This window comes from Gigantopelta aegis, chromosome 8, assembly GCF_016097555.1.
Source record: "Gigantopelta aegis isolate Gae_Host chromosome 8, Gae_host_genome, whole genome shotgun sequence".
NCBI lineage: Eukaryota > Metazoa > Mollusca > Gastropoda > Neomphalida > Peltospiridae > Gigantopelta > Gigantopelta aegis.
In genome coordinates, this window is record NC_054706.1 from 66,943,900 (window position 1) to 66,966,695 (window position 22,796).

General features: G+C 36.5%; 1 protein-coding gene across 1 annotated transcript; it reads right to left on the reverse strand.

The window, feature by feature from the left end:
- Window positions 1-12,592: 12,592 nt before the first annotated feature.
- Window positions 12,593-20,452, reverse strand: LOC121379293. Its single transcript, XM_041507839.1, has 2 exons — window positions 20,367-20,452; window positions 12,593-16,402 (listed from the first exon to the last, which is right to left on the reverse strand). The coding sequence occupies exons 1-2, from the start codon at window positions 20,380-20,382 to the stop codon at window positions 13,566-13,568; spliced, it is 2,853 nt and encodes a 950-aa protein (XP_041363773.1). The 5' UTR covers window positions 20,383-20,452; the 3' UTR covers window positions 12,593-13,565.
- Between the last annotated feature and the right edge of the window lie 2,344 nt (window positions 20,453-22,796).

Sequence of the window (22,796 nt, forward strand, 5' to 3'; positions counted from 1 at the left end):
TGTGACCCTGCAGCCAACTGGTAACAGGTTTATACGGCTTAACAACTGGTCCACAGTTTGTGACCCTGCAGCCAACTGGTAACAGGTTTATACGGCTTAACAACTGTTCTCCTAGACCCCCCCCCCCCCCCCCCCCTACAATAAACATTCTGGCCCATATACAAGAAACAAACACCATATAATTGCATACAGTCAGTGCCGAATATGACCAGACGAGCTTTATTATAACAACAACCTTAACCATATTATCAAGACTTGGTCAGTCTCACGACATCAATACCGACTCTTCAACACGTATTCTAAGGGTTCGTCAACCTCCTTTAGGACCAACTCCGATAATAATCTGCAACATGTAAAAAAGATTTGTATGTTATACTGTATAATTCGGTATGTTTACACCGCAGTATTGTTAAATAAATGTTAATAAAGATACATTTTAATCAAATTTCTTTTTAAAAGTCTATGGTAAAGTAAATTTTCTGGCAAAGTTCCATAGGAAGAAATATATCATGACGTTACGTGTTTTCGATAGGATAAGCGAAAGATATTACCAAAAAGCGAAAGATATTGTCAAAAATTAGGAAATAAATAGACCATTTTATGGTATTTTTCCGAATACGATTTTTATGTCAACTCGTGATGTGTGAAAACCATATTTTCACTCATTGCTTCGCAATTCGTGAAAATATGGTTTTCACACACCACTCGTTGACATAAAAATCGTATTCTGAAAAAAAAAATGAAATAGCCTCTATTTATTAGTCTTAGGGCTCTGTGGCGCAGTGTTTAAGCCATTGGACCCTGCAGCCAACTGGTAACAGGTTTATACGGCTTAACACTCAAAGCAACATACGTATCTTGCTTTATTAGTCTTAGACCTCAGTGGCGCAGTGGTTAAGCCATCGGACTACATGCTGGTAGATACAGGGTTCGCAACCCGGTACCGACTCAACCCAGACCGAGTTATTACGGTCTCAATGGGTAAGACCACTACACCCTCTTCTCTCTCACTAACAACTAACCTACTGTCCTGGAAAGATAGCTGAGATGTGTGCCCAGGCCAGCGTCTTGAACCTTAATTAGATAAAAGCACGAAAATAAGTTGAAATAATAAATATTAGTCTTAAAGCAATAGCTATGTCCCGGCTCCCCCTATCCCCCAAACTTAAAGTCGCAGACTCTAGTTTCAACCCGTAAAAATGGACACTAAGTTTAGGTAATCTACAAACCTCAAAGACATTTGGATAAAGTTACAGCAGAGTGAAACAAGAGTTCGTGACGTTGAAATTAGTCCATGAGCCAGAGGGGTCGGTCGGTACCATCTGAGGGGATTTTTGTCACTTGGGATGGACAATTTATTATAGCATTGCAGGTCTCACATCTTTCTATGTGTATCTACCCGTTTTGTGACCTTACCTCCATTTTCACGACAGTTATATTTTTACAGAATTGCTAAAGGGTAACTATATTAAAAGCATTGTAAAATATTTGTCAGGGCATTTAAGAATACAAAATTTGGAGGATTGGGAGATAATGGATTGGAGAATTCAGATATATTACCAATATTGAAATCCTTTGAGGATTAGGGTCTCATATAACACTTTTTCTGTAACGTTACAAAATACAACAATTCACACAGTTTTATTTTTCACTAGAAATTTAACATAAAGTTTAGGCTCAGCACCTCAACTATTCTTTTTAAATGTTCTAATTATAATAGTATCCAGTTATTATTTACATCCTATAAATACAGTTTTGTTGCAGGATTTGCTGTGTAATTACATATTTTATAACCCTACCCCTATTTCCTCAACAGCAATATTTCAATGGAATTGTTAACAGTAACTAAATAAAACACATTATAAAATATTAATTAGGATGGGCAAGGAAAACATAAGAGAAGAGCAAGTTAGTGGAATATGAATTTCAGAAATAGAAGCTACTAACATACCATAACATGGCCACACACAAATAGGCATACAGTTAATTGCATTAATACACTGGTAAGTGATTCAGCTGTACACGTTTCCTAAAATTTAATATTAATGCATTACTACCTTCATAAATATGTTGAACTAATCCAGACATTGAAAATAACATGACAGGGTGTGTCATACTCCCTGCTGAAGACAAATGATAGAGCTTTATATCTCCTGAAACTAGAGGCTACCACGAGTTAGCACTTCAATATTTTTCAACCACCATTTAGCCTAATACAGACGAATCTATCTTGGGACAACATTGATAGACTGGAGGTGGCTCTCACTGGTGGAGCAAATGTTTGAAATTTTATGTTTCTGGTGCATATGTTGGACCACAGTCACTGGTAATGAATCGTACCAATGATAAAACAAAACCCCAAACATTTGGCTAAAGTTGCTTGAAAACAAATAACCTCATTTGGAGGCTAGCAAGGCAGAAAAACACAGATAAATGGAAAATCCAAAGTTGGACCGAATTTGGTATGAATACCAGAGATTTCAATATGAACCATCTCAAAGATACCTACCTACTATCAATACATCTTGTTCAGAGCCGACGATTGTATTTCAAATTGTGAACCAGAACCAGAGCATCTCAGAATAAAACTACCTTTACAGACCATTGCCGTATTGATGAATCAAACAGTTTGCAAAGACATAACGATGGCTATGTCATTATCTTAAGAATGGAATCATTCTTAATGCTATAGGCATCATATGATGGTGATTTCAAGGCTTATACATAGATATAGGGGTATATGCTTGCTGTAGACGTAGTTGAGTCCTTGAACCATATACAAGCATATCACGAAGCTCTAAACGTATTATGAGACTAGCTTAGTCAGTTTAATATTTGGGCAAAACACCAAGCAAAGAAAAAACCAGCATGGTTAAAGACTTGTACCAAATGAAATTTGACAGCCTAGCAGTTTTCCAAGTTTTAGCAGAGTTAAACAATCTCTAGAAAGATTTATTCAAAAGTCTGTTCCACAGAATTGAAGAGTTTTTATCATTGGTGAGACCTCACAGTTTAATAGATGCATTGCTTAGCCTTCTACGAGCATCTCATGTGGGAATTTCACTTTAGGGTTATTAAGTTAGTGATTCCACGGTGGTCTGCTTTGACAAGCACATACACACCGACTTATTAAGCACAAAACCTATCTTCCAAATGAGCACCCTGATATGTTTGAAGCCTTTCAGATTGGCAGCATTTTTATCAGATGTATGACAACAATATTTGTGAATGGATTCCTAAATACCACTAAGTTAAAGTGAACAAAGATGTCTGTCCGGACTCTAGAGGTCACAACAGGGTTAAGATTAAAGTATGCTGCTAAAAAGATACAGCAGAACATCAATATGTTATCATAAAGAGTTTCCAAAGTCAAACGTTTAAAGGGATTATGAGCATATTCCATAGTACTGGTAGTAAGCCTCATTAAATGTTGATTAAATGCATTTGCTGAGAAAATCTGTACTGCATAGGCAGTTTCAGTAGATACTGCCTTTGACTTGACGAAGAACAACGCTATGTAGCCTTCACGGGTAAGCGACTATATATAACAATAAATCTCATGACAAAATCAGAACACGAAAAGCTGAAACATTAGCCATTTGTGATAAAAAATGAATTGAAGACCAATCACTGTTTGCGTGCATCACTGAGCTGGCACAGGACATAATTTCCAGATATCCTTTAAGTTTTAGAGGTGGTAAATCAATGTTGCATAAAGCATTACGAGGTGGAAGCCACACAAAACATGTTAATATTGTGGTTGGTATATATCATGGGACTTTTACTAAGAGTAACATATTTTGTAAAACAATTGAGAACCTTTCAAAATCAGGTTCTCAATATCACCAATTTAAATACTTCCCTAGTCAAACAATGAAGGAAGGCAGAATACACAAATACACTCCAAGTGAAAGTGTTTTGATAACAAATATTAAAACAATATCCAAGGTTGTGTGCCATCCGGTTTTTTCAACTTGACTGATGTTTGCTATTGCATGCAGCTCATGCTGCAATTCAGGGATACAAGTAAGTTGCCTATAGCTCAGAAGACAGAAACTATATTTTGTCCTTGGCATTCCAAGAGATCCTTGGAGTTCCATTGCTCTCACAAATGTAGTCCTGGAACTGGTGCAAATATCGTTGAATCTATATATATTGACAATCAAAATGTTTGTTGAGTTGAATACACTGGGGGTCACACTGCCAGTGTACCTAGGAATCAGAACTGTGTATCTAATTTGAAGCCTTTCCGAAACATTACAAAATGTACCAATAAATGTTCACTTCGCCTATTTGTATCCAACTTCTTTCCTTTCTTCTTGACAGGGAGAAATTCACTGCCTGCCAGGATATTTTTTTGTTCTGTGCAAAGAAGGGCAGCATCGAAAGAGATTGTTTGATAAAATATACACAACATGCAATCAACCTCGAAAGACACCAAGCGTAACTATGATGGGATTGTTTAATAAAACATAGTATTTACATAACATTCAATCATCCAAATTGTAATGTAGAGTATGACCCAGTGTCGTTTATAAAGGTTGGAACATAGAAACAGAAGACTATATAGCATCTATATAGACTAGTATAATGTTCATAATTGAAGATGTTGACAACTAGGTTGAAGACAGTGATGGAAATGTAGCACAGAAATTTGATAGTTGCAAAATATGCATCCATCCTTATCACGGTATTTTTAATCTATCAAGGCAATGTATGCAATTCCAACTGATTTATTGTTTCGACTTAGTCTTGTACAGCAATATGATATTAATCAATAATCTTTATTAACAATAAATATGTGTTCAAAGTACATTTTAAGTTGACAGGAATCTTTAATGGGTTTATATTAGAAAATAATAAAATGTGTATTAACAAATATTTAAAAAAAAAGAAGAAGCCATGCACATGTTAATAACTTCATCAACAAATAGCTTAACAAATGCTTTATATATGGAAGATCTACATATTTTGTGGGAATCCAAGAAACATTCAGGTACATTAAAGCCCCGAATAAATGTAAACCTAAACTTCAACTGGCATTACAGTTGTAAAATGGCGAAATTTGCATTACCTAATAATAAAAAAGTGTTATGTGAGACCCTAACCTTCAAATCATGTCACTATTGCTTCTATTTCTCAGATTTATATCCCCTCAACGTTGTGTACCTTTAGGTTTGCAATGTGTATCTTAATAAATATTGTATGATGTTTTTATTTAGTTATTTCCTTTGAAATACTGCTTTTGAGGAAAGGGGGCAGGGTTATCAAAAAGGTTATCACACAAAAACGCTTCCATAAAAACTTTATATATAGGATGCAAATATTAACTAGATGTCAAAACAAGCTTCTGCTGCAATAAGATCCTTCAAAAAGAATATTTGAGGTGCTGAGCCTAAACTTTATGTTAAATTCTACTGAAAAATAAAACTGTGAATTATATTTTGTAACGTTACAGAAAAATGTGTTATATGAGACCCTAATCCTCAAAGGATTTCAATATTGGTAACATATCTGAATTCACCAATCCATTACCTCCTAATCCATCACGTTTTGCATTCCTAAATGCCCTAACAAATATTTTACAATGCTTTTAAACTAGTCTCCTTGAACAATTCTATAAAAAATATAACTGTCGAGGAAATGGGGGTAGGGTCAAAAAACGGGTGGATACACACAGAAAGCTGTGAGTCCTGGTCTGGGAACAATCTCTGTCGATGGGCTCATTGGGCTATTTCTCGCTCTAGCCAGTGCGCCAAGTGGTATATGCTACCCTGTCTATTCGATGGTGCATATAAAAGATCCCTTGCTACTAATGGAAAATTGTAGCAGGTTTCTTTTCTTAGACTATATGTCAAAATTACCATGTTTGACATCCAATAGTCAATGATTAATAAATCCATGTGCTCTAGTAGTGTCGTAAAACAAAGCAAACTTTTCATTGCCAATTTAAAAACAAACGTTTTTACTTAAATACGTTTTCCGCAACCTTAATTGTGGTAAAAACTAAATTACATTTACATCTGTTGTTGTTTTTATTTATGTTTTAATGTCAGTTAATAAATAAGAAAGATACATAACAAAACTGGGATATAGCAACATTATTGTGTGTCGTCGCTTTGACAGTCACATTAATTCGGCAGTTCTCCGACATGTTCGTTCGCAGTTAAGAAAGAAAGAAAGAAATCTTTTATTTAACGACGCACTCAACACATTGTATTTACGGTTATATGGCGTCGGACATACGGTTAAAGACCACATATGTACTGAGAGAGGAAACCCGCTGTCGCCACTTCATGGGCTACTCTTTTCGATTAGCAGCAAGGGATCTTTTATATGCACCATCCCACAGACAGGATAGTACATACCACGGCCTTTGTTACACCAGTTGTGGAGCACTGGCTAGAACCAGAAATAGCCCAACGCAGTTGGTAGTCTGAACCTAGCATTACACACCTGTTCGTGAGAACACCATTCGATATGTTTGATAACATGTACTTGTTAACACATATACGTGCGATAACATTTTAAAGACATCAAACTGGCTGCTCCATAGCATACAAACAGACAGACAGGGAGGATATGAAACCTATAGTCCCCTCCAGTTGGGCTGGTAGGGGACTAAAAAAATACATCCCAATAATTTTATGTACTCCTTTTTTACCCCTTCAACTTTATCATATTGAAACATCCAACAAGGATGACCCACAGGTATGACGTGACGTTACATTTTGGATTTGACAAACAAATGGCTGCTATTTTTACGCATGAATAGTTTTATGTATTTTATATGGTTTTACATCATCAGTCCTGCTGATACCGAACAATGGGTTATTACTGTGCATAGTCCTGTGGTACCTTTATTCTTTGTCAGGCGCGGATCCAGGGGGTGGGGAGCTGGAGCTGCATGTTTCAGGCGCGGACCCAGGGGGTGGGGAGCTGGAGCTGCATGTTTCAGGCGCGGATCCAGGGGATGGGGAGCTGGAGCTGCATGTTTCAGGAGCGGATCCAGGGGGTGGGAAGCTGGAGCTACATGTTTCAGGAGCGGATCCAGGGGGTGGGGAGCTGGAGCTGCATGTTTCAAGCGCGGATCCAGAGGGTGGGGAGCTGGAGCTGCATGTTTCAGGCGCGGATCCAGGGGGTGGGGAGCTGGAGCTGCATGTTTTAGGAGCGGATCCAAGGGGTGGGGAGCGGAGCCAGGGGGTGGGGAGCTGGAGCTGCATGTTTCAGGAGTGGAGCCAGGGGGTGGGAAGCTGGAGCTGCATGTTTCAGGAGCGGATCCAGGGGGTGGGGAGCTAGAACTGCGTGTTTCAACAGTATTATACCATTTTCCGTTAAGTTGCGAACATTACCGAAGACGTTACAATACAAATATCAACATTCCTTTGACCTGACGTCGACAAGTGCTTTAACGTTTTAATATGCTTATTGATGTCAAAGCGATACTACGTGCATGCTACTGAATATAGTTTAACTTCAGAAATGTGCGAACAGAATCACTTTTGAACAGTTATATGCATATTTATTTTAAATGTCTACTACTACTACCATTACTACTACCTAATGACGACATCCATCTACTGTGCTATTTCGTTGCAATATTTTCCGTAAATATTGAGTGGATATACCAATAGAGGTACGTGTTTGTTTGTTTGTTTGTATAATTATTTGTTTATCAGGAACGATAAAGTAGGGCATTGGGTGTGATGGCATTGTTTGTTTATTTATATACTCTCCCAAAAAAGAAACACATCAGTAGATTTTGTTTACACTGGAAAGGTGTATTTAATGGTTAAAAGGAAAATAACAGAAGGTTCACATATTACACACATATTCGCAGTTGACAGTTGTCGATGACGTGACATTAAAAAGTCCAAGGTCATAACTGTATGCAGTTCTTGTGTGCCCACTATGTGAGTCCAAAACTGCGAGATATCTCCTTCACATGGAAGCAACAAGATTACGAATTACACCTTGTAGAATGGTGGCCCGCTCTGCCTGTAGTGTCAGAGCCAACTGGATGATTATGTCGTCTATCCAACTCATCCCATAAATGTTCTATGGGGTTCAAATCCGGATATCTAGCAGACCAGGGCAGGAAGTGAATGTTGTTGTGTATGTATGATGTTGTTAGTCTAGCTGTATGTGGTCTTGCATTGTCGTGCTGGAATATAAGTTAGCGTTATTCATCATTAGAACGACGTGTGGCTGCAGAATTACATCTTGATATCGCTGTGCTGTTAAGTTGTTCTGGATGTGAACCAGGTTGGTCCGGTCAGTATATGGAATTGCTGACCATACCCTCACACTACCACTAACGAATATATCCAATTCCAGTATGCAGTTTGCAGCATAACGTTCACGACGACGTCTGTACACTCGGCATCTTCCATCAATGTGACGAAGCCAAAAAACGAGACACGTCACTAAACCACACACTTCTCCACCGCAGTTCAATAAATGATGAACTTTGTCACACTTAAAACAAAGGTTGTAGAGTTTCTGGATAATTACTGCAAACACTACAAGCATTAGAATCAATATAATGAATCACATGTAAGAATGTGTGTGTTAGTCGCCAGGATTCTGTAAAAAATTCTGTTCTGAAACCATGCTAAAGATGTAGCCTATCTTTCATGCTATGGAAAGGAAAAGTATAAAACGTTTCCCATTGCTGTATATGATATATGCATCCTTCATTTGCATATTTTATTTGTGCTTTTGGTATTATTATTCGAGTATTTAGTGTACCGTACATATGTTTGCAGCCATTTTTGTCTTTTAACAGCATGGCATGCTTAGTTTAAATGGGAAAATTGGATTTTTAGGCCAGTCGTTTTTGATTAATAGGTGTACGGATCCGCCGAAGTTCGTTAAAAAGTCCCGCTGGAAAAATAAAAATGCAAACCTACATTTTTTTTTTTTTTTACCGCCGTTCTGACCAAAAAAAAGAGAAAAAAAAAAGTAATTCAAGGGTATTTTTCCAAAAATTATACTTGTCAAATCATATTCTGTCTTTGTTAAATTATTTATTCAGAAGTTAGTTGCGTTTTGACTTTGCCGTGTACTGTGCGGGTGCACAGGTGCATGGCCACCATCTTGTTGGTGTTGTTATTGATACTTGCGGAAAGCGGCTATATGTCGAAATCAGAATTTCAAGTAGCAGAATTGAACAGTTTATCGTAGTATGTCTGTATTAACTAATTCAACATCATAAATACATATCAAAAGTATAAATCAATAAGCATCTATGTATAATACAGTATTTATATGCCTGAATGCCAAAGCAGTAAAATTACGACATGTTCAGACCAATTTCTGTTGAATCCGGGTCGTTTCGCCCTAAAACCATTTCGAACCCTGTGTTGTTTCGCCCTTAGACCCGTTCACCCAGGGTTGGTTCGTTCTAAAATCTTATTCGTACGGAGTCGTTTCGCCCCAAAAGTGAGTCGATTCGCCCCGATTATATATTTATTAGTGTAATTGTTTTGAAATAACATGAATATATCCACATTAGTTATTTAAACGAGATATAAATACTGTAAAACCCGGGAAGCAGAATGGTAGTGAATGAGAAAGTACATGCAACCACAAAATCCATTTGCAACATATATGTGTGTGTGTTCATGATGAATAATCTGGATTTGAAAATTTTCTTTTTTTTCCTCCGACAGAAAAAAATTGGTCAGAAAAAAATAATAAAAAAATGGATCCAAAACTTTTATTTTTATTTTTATTTCGACCACCTACATATATTTTGTGGAAAAAAATCCGTAAACCATTTAATAAAAAATAGGTGGCCTTAATGACGTAAAAATGTCATCCGTTAAAGGGACATGCCTGAGTTTGCTGCAATTGTTAAGATGTTATCGACTAACAGACTTTTTTTTAACAATTGTAATTACATATCAAATATATTCTTCTGCATAAAATATTAGTGGCTGTATATTAAACGTGTTTCTGATCGTTCTAATATTTGTAATAGGTTAAATTTCATTTTATTTGCTAAAATAATTTATTTTCGCATGTACGAAATTATTTGAAGATAAAATTCAGTTTGGGCTTCTTACAAATATTAAGACGACCAGAAACACGTTGAATATATACAGACATTGATATTCTAAACAAGAAAATATATTTAATATGTATGTTTAACCGTAGAAATATTTTATTAGTCGGAAATACCTTACAATGCAGAAAACTCAAGAATGTTCCTTTAAGTTGTTGATAGCTTTACCTAACTCAAGTGAAAGACTACTCAAATATTATTAAAACAAATATTTGACACAGTGGTACTGAAAAGTTAGCACGCAGTTTAATAACGCAAAACTATAATGATGGCAGAATTAAAATGTTAAGCATAAATAATTACATAATAACTCTTTAAAATGCATCCGTTAAAGGGACATGCCTGAGTTTGCTGCAATTATTAAGATGTTATCGACTAACAGAGACTTTTTAACAATTGTATTTACATATCAAATATATTCTTCTGCATAAAATATTAGTGGCTGTATATTAAACGTGTTTCTGATCGTTCTAATATTTGTACCAGGTTAAATTTAATTTTATTTGATAAAATTCAGTTTGGGCTTCTTACAAATATTAAGACGACCAGAAACACGTTGAATATATACAGACATTGGTATTCTAACTAAGAAAATATATTTAATATGTATGTTTAACCGTAGAAATATTTTATTAGTCAGAAACTTCTAACAATGCAGCAAACTCAGGAATATTCCTTTAAGTTGTTTATGGCTTTACCTAACCCAAGTGAAATACTACTCAAATATTATTAAAACAAATATTTGACACAGTGGTACTGAAACGTTAGCACGCAGTTTAATAACGCAAAACTATGATGGCGGAATTAAAATATTGAGCATAAATAATTACATAGTAACTCTTAAAAATGCATGAATTCGACGAATGTTAATGAAGACCAAAAGTGGACAAATATGTTTAAACCTATTATAAGTATATCTACAATGGATTTAATTATACACGGTGACTGTTTCATTACTTTTAAACTGGAACGAATACTAAATATATTTTGGAAAGATACTATATACAGCTGGGTACAGACACAACAAAAACAATACCCACAAATTATAGATGACATTTTATATATTATTGTATTAATATTTGGTACAATAGTAAAATATGTACAGATATATATATATATATATATATAAATATATGTATATGTATATGTATATGTATATGTATATGTATATGTATATGTATATATATATATATATATATATATATATATATATATATATATATGTCACGGGGATCCTCTAATACCCGTAACTGAATAAAACACGATTATCCAAATATATATTAGATCTCTCTGTATCGGGCAGTCTAATACCCGAGTGGCTCGGCTCTAGGTATAATCAGAGATAAGATCTTATATAAATATATATATGTAGCACGTTTAGTTCACTAGAAAACACAACAAAACACAATACACTTTGGAATTTGTATTAACACTACGCTGACAAATGTACTTGCCGCAGTAGTTAATTAACAACAACAATATATAATAACAACCCAGAGCTAATCACTTAATTAGTTAATCACTAGGTGTCTAGTTTACACAATATTCTAATCACTTCACCGTGATACAACACACACACGTGTGATAATTGAGAAACGCTGCCAGGGGAACTTAATTAATAAAGGAATTACAACTCTATTCCTAACTGGTTAATTTTTAATTAACCCTTAAATACTCATTCAGTAACCTTGTAATACAGAATTAATACTGGTACCTATCACAATAAAGACAATAACATACAGTTTACCTAGATCCTCTAGGATGACCGGCTAAGCTTTATCTTTTTAGAACAGTGAAGCCTACAAGTTACTTCGTCAGATTACCGGAGACTCTGTCTAAATAATATTGGTATAATATCAATCAATCACATCAAGGTTATACAACAGAGCAGAAAAATATATTTACCAGTCCGGTTGGACAAGTTCCCCTGGAGCCTTCCAAATGTTTCTCCCCGATATATCTAAAATCCTATCTATTTATTCAAAAATCTCAGAGACAGCGAATATCGCCTGGGGGCATAACGCGGTACCTCACCTATCATGTGATAGTTCCACAACACCCAGGGACGGTATTTTCTTCTTAGATGACCAGACGTACTGTCACCAGTTCGCTAGAAATACCCCGGTCGTAAACCGCACTACCTGAGTTATTACGTAACTACTGGACACATGGCCTCCACACCTAGTCTAAGTGTGTATTAGGGGGTACGGTCGCGCGGAGGTATTACGTAACCAAGCTGCACACGGCCCTCTAAAACAATTAACATCGCCACAGGCGAAAAGATAAGAGCATGTTCCGTCACATATATATATATATATATATATATATATATATATATATATATATATATATATATATATATATATATATATATATATATATGAATGAACAAGGAGACTTCCTAAAATACGAAGAGTTCATAGCAAAATATCACATAACTACGAATTATCTTTTTAAATTATATATATATATATTTTTTTTTTTTGCAATATACTTCATTAATAAATGCAAAAAAATCCCCTTTATACATTAATAAATGTGTTATTTTGGAAATTATTAAACGTTTTAGAACAGCTATCCTTCCTAAAACAGTAAACTTTCCAAATGACCATATTTTCGTTAACTTTTCCATTTCTATTATTTTTTATTCATAGTTTAGTTCAATCATTTTTTCTAAATTTACTGAGAAGTTGAATGAATGAATGAATGAATGTAAACTGTTTTGAACCCCATTCTAGCTTCCATCTGGTATAGTGAAACATTTCCTTTGAATATTTTTTACTTCCTATCCAAATAGCTTTGATGTAGAATAATTTATTTTGAGACCAAATACTGCATAATAGTCTAAAACTGACAGTATATTGTGTAGAGATTCTGCGGAGCCATCAAAAATAAAACTAGTATTATCTGCATATTATGATTAAATATTCCTCTCCATCTATAGTGATACCTTTAATATTAGGTGAATTTCTAACTATGATGCCGAGAATTTGAACACATAAAACAAATATATATGGAGATAAATGATCGACGTGCCTACAACCTCTTTCTAGTTTAATTGGTTCAGACAAAAATGCATTTTGTATTACACTTGATCAGGAATTATTATATAGTGCTTTAATTCAGTTTTAATTGACGTCTTAAAGTTAAAAATATCAAGGTTTTATATATAAAAATATCAGAATATCGTTTATGTCCGAAGTTGGGGCAATTACAACGCAACCGTTGAATTGGCTAATTTCGTCGTGACAGTTGACAGTCTGATACTATCATAACGATTGGTTTAATACTAGGTTAAAATATACACATAATATATAACTTTTGTTTTAGGAATCTTCAATGTATTCTAGAATATTTAGAAAAAAACTACGTTTGGTCCGTATATCTTCACAAGGTTAGTATAGACAAGACACGAGGGTATACTCTGTATGCCTTAATATTAAGAACATTTCCAATACTTGGTATTTAGAGAACAGCAAATTGGTTAATTGAACATTCAAGACATGTGGCCACTCCAGCTCTTAAACAAAACGACCAACTCCAAATGATTACATTCCATAGCTATATCCAATGGTGAGCTACCACGTCTGCATTTCCTATTCACGTGTAGTGTTTTTACTTTTTTAAGGAGCCAGTCGCTAATCTGAACACTGCCTCCTCGTGCTGCCATGTGTAGGGGCGTCTCCTTCTTTCGGTTAATGGCATAGGGGTTCGACCCATGCTTGATCAGCCAAAAGAAGGCTTCATTGAAACCTTTACTGGCAGCAGACATCAGTGCTGTGATTCCTCTATCAGATTGGCAGTCGATACCCAGCCCTACCATACTCACAAGCAACTCTATCAAATCAACATTGCCATTCATCGCTGCAAGATGTAGGCAGGTTAATCCATCATTGTCAACCGTAGTCATATTTGCTTCACATTGCATAAGAAGTTGAACCACTTGTAGCTGTCCATGACGACATGCAAACATTACCGGAGTCCTGACTTGGTCATCGGAAATCACATCGATGTCCATGCCATAGTCAAACAAGGCCTGTACGATTGTAACACTGCCTTTTATGCAGGCCAGATGCAGACAGTTGTGGTTATAGTCCTTTCTTGGTATAGCATATACATCTGGGTTTTTGCTGAGCAGGAAACTTACAAGACGTTCATACCCGAAACGACATGCAAACATGATAAGCGTTCTTCCGTGTTCCCCTCTGCAGTCTACGTGCATCTCGCCGTTTAGGAAGAAGCGCACGATATCCTCGTGGTTGGCTCTGCATGCCAGGTGGAGACCATAATCATTTTCTTTGTTCACTCGTAGTATGTCCGCCCTGTTCTCTACCAACAGCTCTACAACCTTTAAGTGACCTCTGTTGCTGGCGAACATAAGTGGCGTCATCTCCGTCTCCAGACAGACTGCATCTACGTCGCATCTTTTCTGTATGAGACATCTGACGACATCGACGTGGCCACATGCACTGGCGATGTGAATCATGCGACTCCCTGGGTATCCATGGTAATGGACATTCTCCCTAGGGAACAATACCTTATTCACGTCAGTTGGAGACAGGCTACGGAGTACCTTGTCTGCATCATGGACTGTCGCAAACTCACCGATTGGGACTTCTAGAGATATTTCTGCATCGGGGATTTGTTCCAGCAACAAATTTAAGATCTGTGTATCACCATTAAGACAGCAGGCTAGACAGCCCTGTAGAAGTTCAGTTTCACCGAACTGTGCTGACTGCAGTAGTTTTACACACAACCCATGTTGCCTTAGTGCCGCCCAGAACAAGAAGTAATAGCCTGTACCCTTGTCACAACAGTGAACTATTTCATCATGAATGTCGAACAATTTGTACTGAAAATCATCAGACAAGTGTTTGTTCAGTAAACTTGGGTGGGACATTGGAGAAGCAAGATGTCCCTGTTGTATCTCCCGAATAAGTCTGTCGATCAAAGTGGACCTAGAATCGTCCTCGAGAACAATGTGTGTGTAGAACGGGGCAGTATGCTGATCTGTCGACAGCCTGTTGCTGATAAACCGCATCGAACAGTAATCGATAGCAAATTTCTGGTCAAGTTCACTCATGACGTAAGCAACGGCGTCATAGACATTGTGATTGAATAGCACGTGTTTGGTTGTTACAGAAACTAGAGTTCCGTCAAATAATAAGAATGCCTTTAACACTTCTGTTTTCAGGGAATCTTTAAATGACTTTAAACCTACAGTCGATGCAGCCTGCTCCAGGACAGAGTCCAAATCTTCATGTGCGAATTCAATTCGGTCTTTGTCAATCATGTCATTGAACCAATCGGTGTCTGTATGCAGAACATGTGCATATGTATTCACAGAAAGTCCTAGCATAGTGCTTTGTAGATTACAGTCACATGTGGGATCATAGGTGTGTTGTTCAACCCCATTGTCTAATCTAAACTTTTGATCCAGGCTAGCATCCACTAAAGGTTTAGGCACGGCACATCTAAATTCTTCCTTCTGGCTCTCATTCACACGTAGAGCAATGTGACCACCCTTGAGGATGAGAAATATCAGAGCCACTTTTTTCATCTCAGTTTCGTAGTTGTCGATAGAAAACAGTTTTCGGATGTCTGCAACAAGAGTACAAATATCTTTCTTTATCACCATGGCTTTATCGTAGTAACCTAGTTCTCGAAAACGTTCATTCTCATGGTAAAGTTCAGCAAATCGACGACATACGTATGGATACCACGGGACACGACGGAATTCCTGTAATATGTAAAGTGGCGGGAAGTCTGGATACATTATTCCAGCATGAGTCAAATGCTTAGACAGCATTTCGTTTTCTTCGTTTTTGGTAAGATGAATTTCAGACAAATTTACAATCGATGGTATCTTGAAAAACGTATTGTCAAACTCGCTCAACTGTTTAGCATGGGCATTGAATTCGTAAATGCCCACAGTCAACACTAATTTAAAATCCGAGGTAAAACGACCTGCGTTGAATACACGACTCTCTAGTTTGCGGAGAGTATCGAAATATCTCTGCAGACGCTCTGCTGTCACATTGTCGCACTGCAGAATATTATCAAGCACAAGGCAAGTCGGTTTGCTCCACTCCTCTGGTTGTAAGAGGCCACAGCTGTCTGCGTTTTCTTCTACCAACACCTCGTATCCATCTTGGTAGTACTGGTCGGCCAGCATCAGCGCATGCGTAGTTTTATCGGATCTCTGAGCGCCACAAATTGTTACCCATCCCATATCGTCCATGTGACGTTTTGCAACTCCATACCAATTGCTGAACACAAATGTACTCTTTATATCTGCTAACTTTCTCTGTAAAGACAAGCCTGGTGCATCGCCTGGAATATATAAATAAAGAAATCAGTAAGTAATTCTGAACGACGAAATCGTACCTTATGACCAGAGTAGCGTTTTACGAAGAGATCTCAGAGCTAAGATCACCGTAAGTGCATAAAGTAGCTATGTCTTAAGTTGATATTAACGCTAAGATCGCTTCGTAAAACGGGGTCCAGGACCGTATCTCTGCATAATGCAGTCGAAAGGGCTTCTGGCAAAATAGTGGTTGGTTCCAGGACCGTAGCTAGCGGGGGTGGGGAGCACTGTCGTCTCCTCCCCCCCCCCCCCCCCAAAAAAAAAATAAAAAGAAAAAGAAGAAAAGGATCAATTTACAATTTACTGGTATTGACGTTTTAAGGATGTAACCTTCCTGAAATGGCTGCAAAATGTAATTTCAGAGCATCTAGATTTCAGACCCTCTAGTGTCTTACACCTGCCATGCTTGTTCGTTGTAAGAACTGGGGCAAACGCCATGAAAGACAAACTTAATTTTGTAATTGACTGTATCAAGTCTACGTTCTGTATATATATATATATATATATATATATATATATATATATATATATATATATATACTAGGTAATCAGTTATATTTTGTTGGGTACCCAGCCATGGTGGCATTAAAGACAATGAAAAGGCAGCTTTTGCTGCCAAGTCTGCTTTGAGTTAGCCCCGGCCATGTCAGTTTTGTAGCCCGAGTACTCTGCCGTTCGAGAGCTATAATCCTTCCCACAGTGTATGTCTTTTTTTCATACTATGGAATTTATTACAAGTTATTTATTTATGAGCCGATTGGGTTTTTTTTTAATGCACACATTTTAAAATTATTTACTTTTGTTACTTCCAAAACACTTTTACTTTTCTTCTTACATCAAACCAGACTGAAATTATTTACAAAAAACATTTTTGTAGAAGGATGGAACAGACGATATAGCTCAGTTGGTTCAGTGATCGCTAGAGGTGCTTATGTAGCAGGATCAATCCACCCTGGTGGATCCATTCAACTGATTGGGGTTCTTCTCGTTCCATCCAGTGTACCACAACTGGTCAAAGACTGTGGTATGTGCTTTCCTGTCTGTGGGTACATGCATATAAGATATCCCTTGTTGCATTAGGGAAAATGTAGCGGGTTTCCTCTGATGAAGACGTGTCAGAATTACCAAATGTTTGACATCCAAACGCCCATGATTTGGCGTAGTTAAACGAAACTTTAACAGACTAGATGGATATTTGGACGGTTATGACCGTAACCGTCCAAATACACTTAGCTCTCGAAAACAGCAAAGTACTCGGGTTATTCAACGTTGGTGTCACATACAGTGTTTTTTAAAACATCAGCTTCATTCTGTCAAGCCATTTCTGGTAGAGTGGCAGTCCTTCTATAGTCGGTGCACGAAGAATGAGGTGGTCTTGTGACGTGCTTGCATCGGCCACACACATTTAACTAATTCTCCATTCATTTTAAAGAATGACACGCCTCCTTGGTGTGAATATTGCCAGTGTACATTGACGGTGCGCTATATTTTGGTGGAGTTTAATCAGCTGAATCCGTCGAGAAAAAGATATATTTGGTAACAGAAATGTAGTAAAACGTATTCGATTCCACCCAGAATCAATTTTAAAGTTTTAAAGATATTTTGATTTAAATATAAAGTATTACAACATATTTACCTTGATATTTATTGTATTGTATTTTTCACCACATCTCCACATAATTGTATTTGTAATGTAAATAATCATATCCATACACTTACATGTAAATTTGTTTTAACACTCAAAAGCTGATGTGTGATTTTGTAGTACAAGTGGGTTTTCAGCGTATCAATAAGTTTTAAATATAAATAATTTATTTTATGTCACTAATGTTTTATTTCAGGTTGTTTGTCCTAAAAGCTAACTGGTAGCTAAATGACCAAATATGTTTTAAAGTAATTAATAATTTGTTTTCAGGTTACATAAAATACAGGCTGTTTTTGTATTTAACATATCAATTGTATTTCAGTGCAGGTACTATGAATTGAGTTTAAAGTTCAAGTTTTCCCAAACAGTGTAATATACAACAGCGTGATGCGTTCACCTTTTGACCTATTCTTTAGAATTTGACATTCAATAAACTTTTATGACCTTACCACTAAATGCACGTGCATGCATATTTGTTTTCCATTCACTGACCTGGCAGAATTTGACAGTCAAACAATAGTTAGCTGCGGGTGAAGTCGGAGTTGTAAGTTCTTAACAGGTTACAAAGAAAATTTAATTCATTTGTAATTGTATTATAATATAGTGGTGTGATTGTTTGAATGAAAGATATTATATGTTGATAGTCTGGTTATTTGTATAGCTGGAGCAATATTGTATATTTTTACATGTATATCAGCTGGTAACTTGGCTGATATTTACATCGTTACTTTTTCCAATTTTTTTATCATTGAACTATGGATATTTTAAATAAGTAACTTTTTCTTTAATGTTAACGTATGTTTTAATCAGAGCATATAAGAATGTATTGGTTTCACATATCATGTAATAAGTTATTTATATAGCTTATTTGTTATTTAGGTATTTAGGTTGCTTTGGACTAACCGAGCAGAAACACGCCTTTGTTAAATCCACAGGGTACGTGAAAAGTATTAGTATTATATTAATTAAGACGTTATTCTTATATTTATCTTGTATACTTTAACTATAAGTAATGTTTAAGACAATTGGATAAAAACAATTTATAAAGTTAAATATTATCTCGCTTTATATATTCTAAAGTCAGTAACGTTAATTAATAAATAGTAAATATATTTTAAGTAATTATTATGATTTTGAATAATATATGGATTTTGAGTAATATATGTGATTTGTGTTTTTGTCCAAGTTATTTCCCTTTTAGATTTTATGATTTGTAATTTTATATGATGTGTATATATTTGGACTTTATTATACGTGTATATTTAGTAGACATTGTATTGTGTTGTATTTATTACAGAGTGTCGTTATCGCTATCGTGTTGTCACTGAATAAAAGATGGTCCCTGCACTCAGTTCTCGTTTTCAGTGAACCCTGGAGCAGGGGCTTAATTCACTAAACTCTCGCAACTTTGCGATATCACAGTGCAATGTTAAAATACTTGCAAAGAGGATGCTTTGTTGTCTACCAGAGCCAAAGAATGATTTGTGAATTAGGCCCCTTACTGCTACATTTTTGTGCTAGGGTATCGTTAAACAGTCATTCATCCATCCATTCGCTTGTTACATAGGTTTTACAACAGCTCGTTAGATAATGTATACTGAACTGCATAAGAAAATAAAGCAACATCACCAACACCATTTGTTAGATATACAAATGTATATAGAAAATAATACACGAGTGGCTGTTGTTAGATTCATCTGTCTTGGACACATCCACCGGGGAATCTCGGAGATGTGACAAGATAGTGGTGCTTGAACCTTCATTGGGTGTAAGCACGAGTCAAATGGTTGATTGATTGATCTATATACATTTGTATATCTAACAAATGGTGTTGGTGATATTACTTTATTTTCTTATGCAGTTCAGTATACTATCCCAAACCATAGAATTGGAGGATATATTTAATAACTTGTTATAAATATGTCTTGGTGGCTTTACTCAATAAAACGCCATTAAGTTTCAAAAGAGGAACATTTTCTGGAAGGACTTTCCTTTGGCACTGTTACTAACCCTAACCCTAACCCTAACCCTAACTTTATTTATTATAAGTATTTATAATGTTCTTTATACGCGACAGTGCCAAAGGAAAGTCCTACCTTTTTGTTTCGACCGAGTGTCATTTTTCTACGGAGAATACCGATTCTTTTGCCGTAGAAAAGTGGCCTCCGATCGGTATTCTAGGTGGTCCAAGTACCACAAGGTGCGACCTCAGTACGTATAAGCTTTACAATGGTCTAACAATCAAGTCAGCTAGACCTGTTGTTTATTGCAAACACTTAACATACCGTCTTTCTCCGTCATCTTTAGATTTTCATTCCTGCCAGTATTACTGCGCTGTTTTCTTTACCTTGCAGAACACCTAAAAATAACATACAGAAGGAAATATAATTGCGCATAAACAAGTAAAAAGTAAAGTTTGTTTTATTTAACGACGCCGCTAGAGCACATTGATTTTTTATCTTATCATCGGCTATTGGACGTCAAACATATGGTCATTCTGACACTGTTTTTTTTAGAGGAAACCCGCTGTCGCCACATAGGCTACTCTTTTTACGACAGGCAGCAAGGGATCTTTTATTTGCGCTTCCCACAGGCAGGATAGCACAAACCATGGCCTTTGTTGTACCAGTTATGGATCACTGGTCGGTGCAAGTGGTTTACACCTACCCATTGAGCCTTGCGGAGCACTCACTCAGGGTTTGGAGTCGGTATCTCGATTAAAAATCCCATGCCTCGACTGGGATCCGAACCCAGTACCTACCAGCCTGTAGACCGATGGCCTGCCACGACGCCACCGAGGCCGGTCATAAACAAGTAGTGCACAAAAGCAAGTTACGATTCTATTTAATCTCTATCAGGAAATACGTTTATCTGTATTTCTGTTCATGATTTCAAGGCATATAATAAAGAATCAAGCGCATTATAATGTGTAAGAAGAGGACAAATTGCCAATATAAGTACATAATATTTAACATACATGATAAGAACATGCAATATTATTAACACAGAATATCCTACAGTTGACATATAAGGGTACTGTCCTGAGTTTGCAGCCATTGTAACATGTTTCCGACTTTTTGGCATATTTAATACATGTTCTTGTTTAGAATACCAGTGTCTGGGGTGTCGTTAAACATCTATTCTAGTCTATTCTATTGCTCATTTTAATCATCACTTATTGTTTTGCATTTACCATAGTTTGACACCCAATAGCCGATGTATTTTTCGTGCTGGGATGTCGTTAAACATCTATTCTATTCTAGTGCTCATTTTAATCATCACTTGTTGTTTTGCATTTACCAAAGTTTGACACCTAATAGCCGATGTATTTTTCGTGCTGGGGTGTCGTTAAACATTTACCACAGTTTGACACCTAATAGCCGATGTATTTTTCGTGCTGGGGTGTTGTTTTGCATTTACCAAAGTTTGACACCTAATAGCCGATGTATTTTTCGTGCTGGGGTGTCGTTAAACATTTACCACAGTTTGACACCTAATAGCCGATGTATTTTCCGTGCTGGGGTGTCGTTAAACATTTACCATAGTTTGACACCTAATAGCCGATGTATTTTTCGTGCTGGGGTGTCGTTAAACATTTACCATAGTTTGACACTGAATAGCTGATGTATTTTTCATGCTGGGATGTCGTTAAACATCTACTCTATTGTTCATTTTAATAATCACTTATTGTTTTGCATTTACCATAGTTTGACACCCAACAGCCTGTATTTTTCAGACTGCATTTTAATACTTATAAATCTCATAGGGTGTATTTTGACGGAATGAACCGAGCGTGTACGGAATAAAACGAACCTTTAGTCCCATAATGCCTCATTGTGTCTTCTGTGCTATATTTCTACCAAAAGCACCAACAAAAGCACCCTTGTGAAGGCAAAACGTAGTGATACTGGATTACGAAATATAAAAATTATGTTGCTTTTATAGAACAAAATGTTTAAACAGGTATTGTATATAACTAACCCTAACCCTAAATTTACACTAATTGTAACAAATATTGTTAGGGGGTGCGGGCTGATATTTTACCAAATTATCTTTTAATGTGTCATTTTAGTCATCAAAAAAGATCTGTCAGTCATGTCAGTCCGTCTGCGGAAAGTGTCACGATGAACGTTTGTACACCCTGGAAGCTAAATTAAGCAAATACTTTTCGAAGAGACCTTTTATAATTATTCATCCAACAACTGTTTTATATCTTCAACTGCTTCCCGGGTGTTGGACGTCTAATCGTATGTTCCATTAAAAAAAAAACCCCAAAAAACCCTCACTGCTCAGAACAGTCTGTGAAGACTGCGGCCAACTATACTCTGTAAGGTCTGTCCTCCAGACATATGGTTGTCTATCAAGGCAGACCAGGCGGACAGCTGTGGACGAGTGTTTTAACTCGGAGTCATCCCCAAGGACACCGCGTTTTTCCCCCCATTACCATGAAGATGGGTTTAGAAGCGATGGTTGTGAGAAATTAAAATTAAACAGATGAGGGGTCCTGCTCGCATCGATCATACATATATACTTTAATTTATTCTGAAGACGGATCTTCCACCTCAGTGTGAGCACTAATGTGGTAGGGTGGGTTTTTGGGGGGGGTTTTTGTGTGTTTTTTTTGTGTTTTTTAAGCAATAAAACATGTTTCATTTAATCAATATATTGGCATGGAATTTGAATTTTAAGAAAATTGAAGTAGGAAAGAGTAGTAT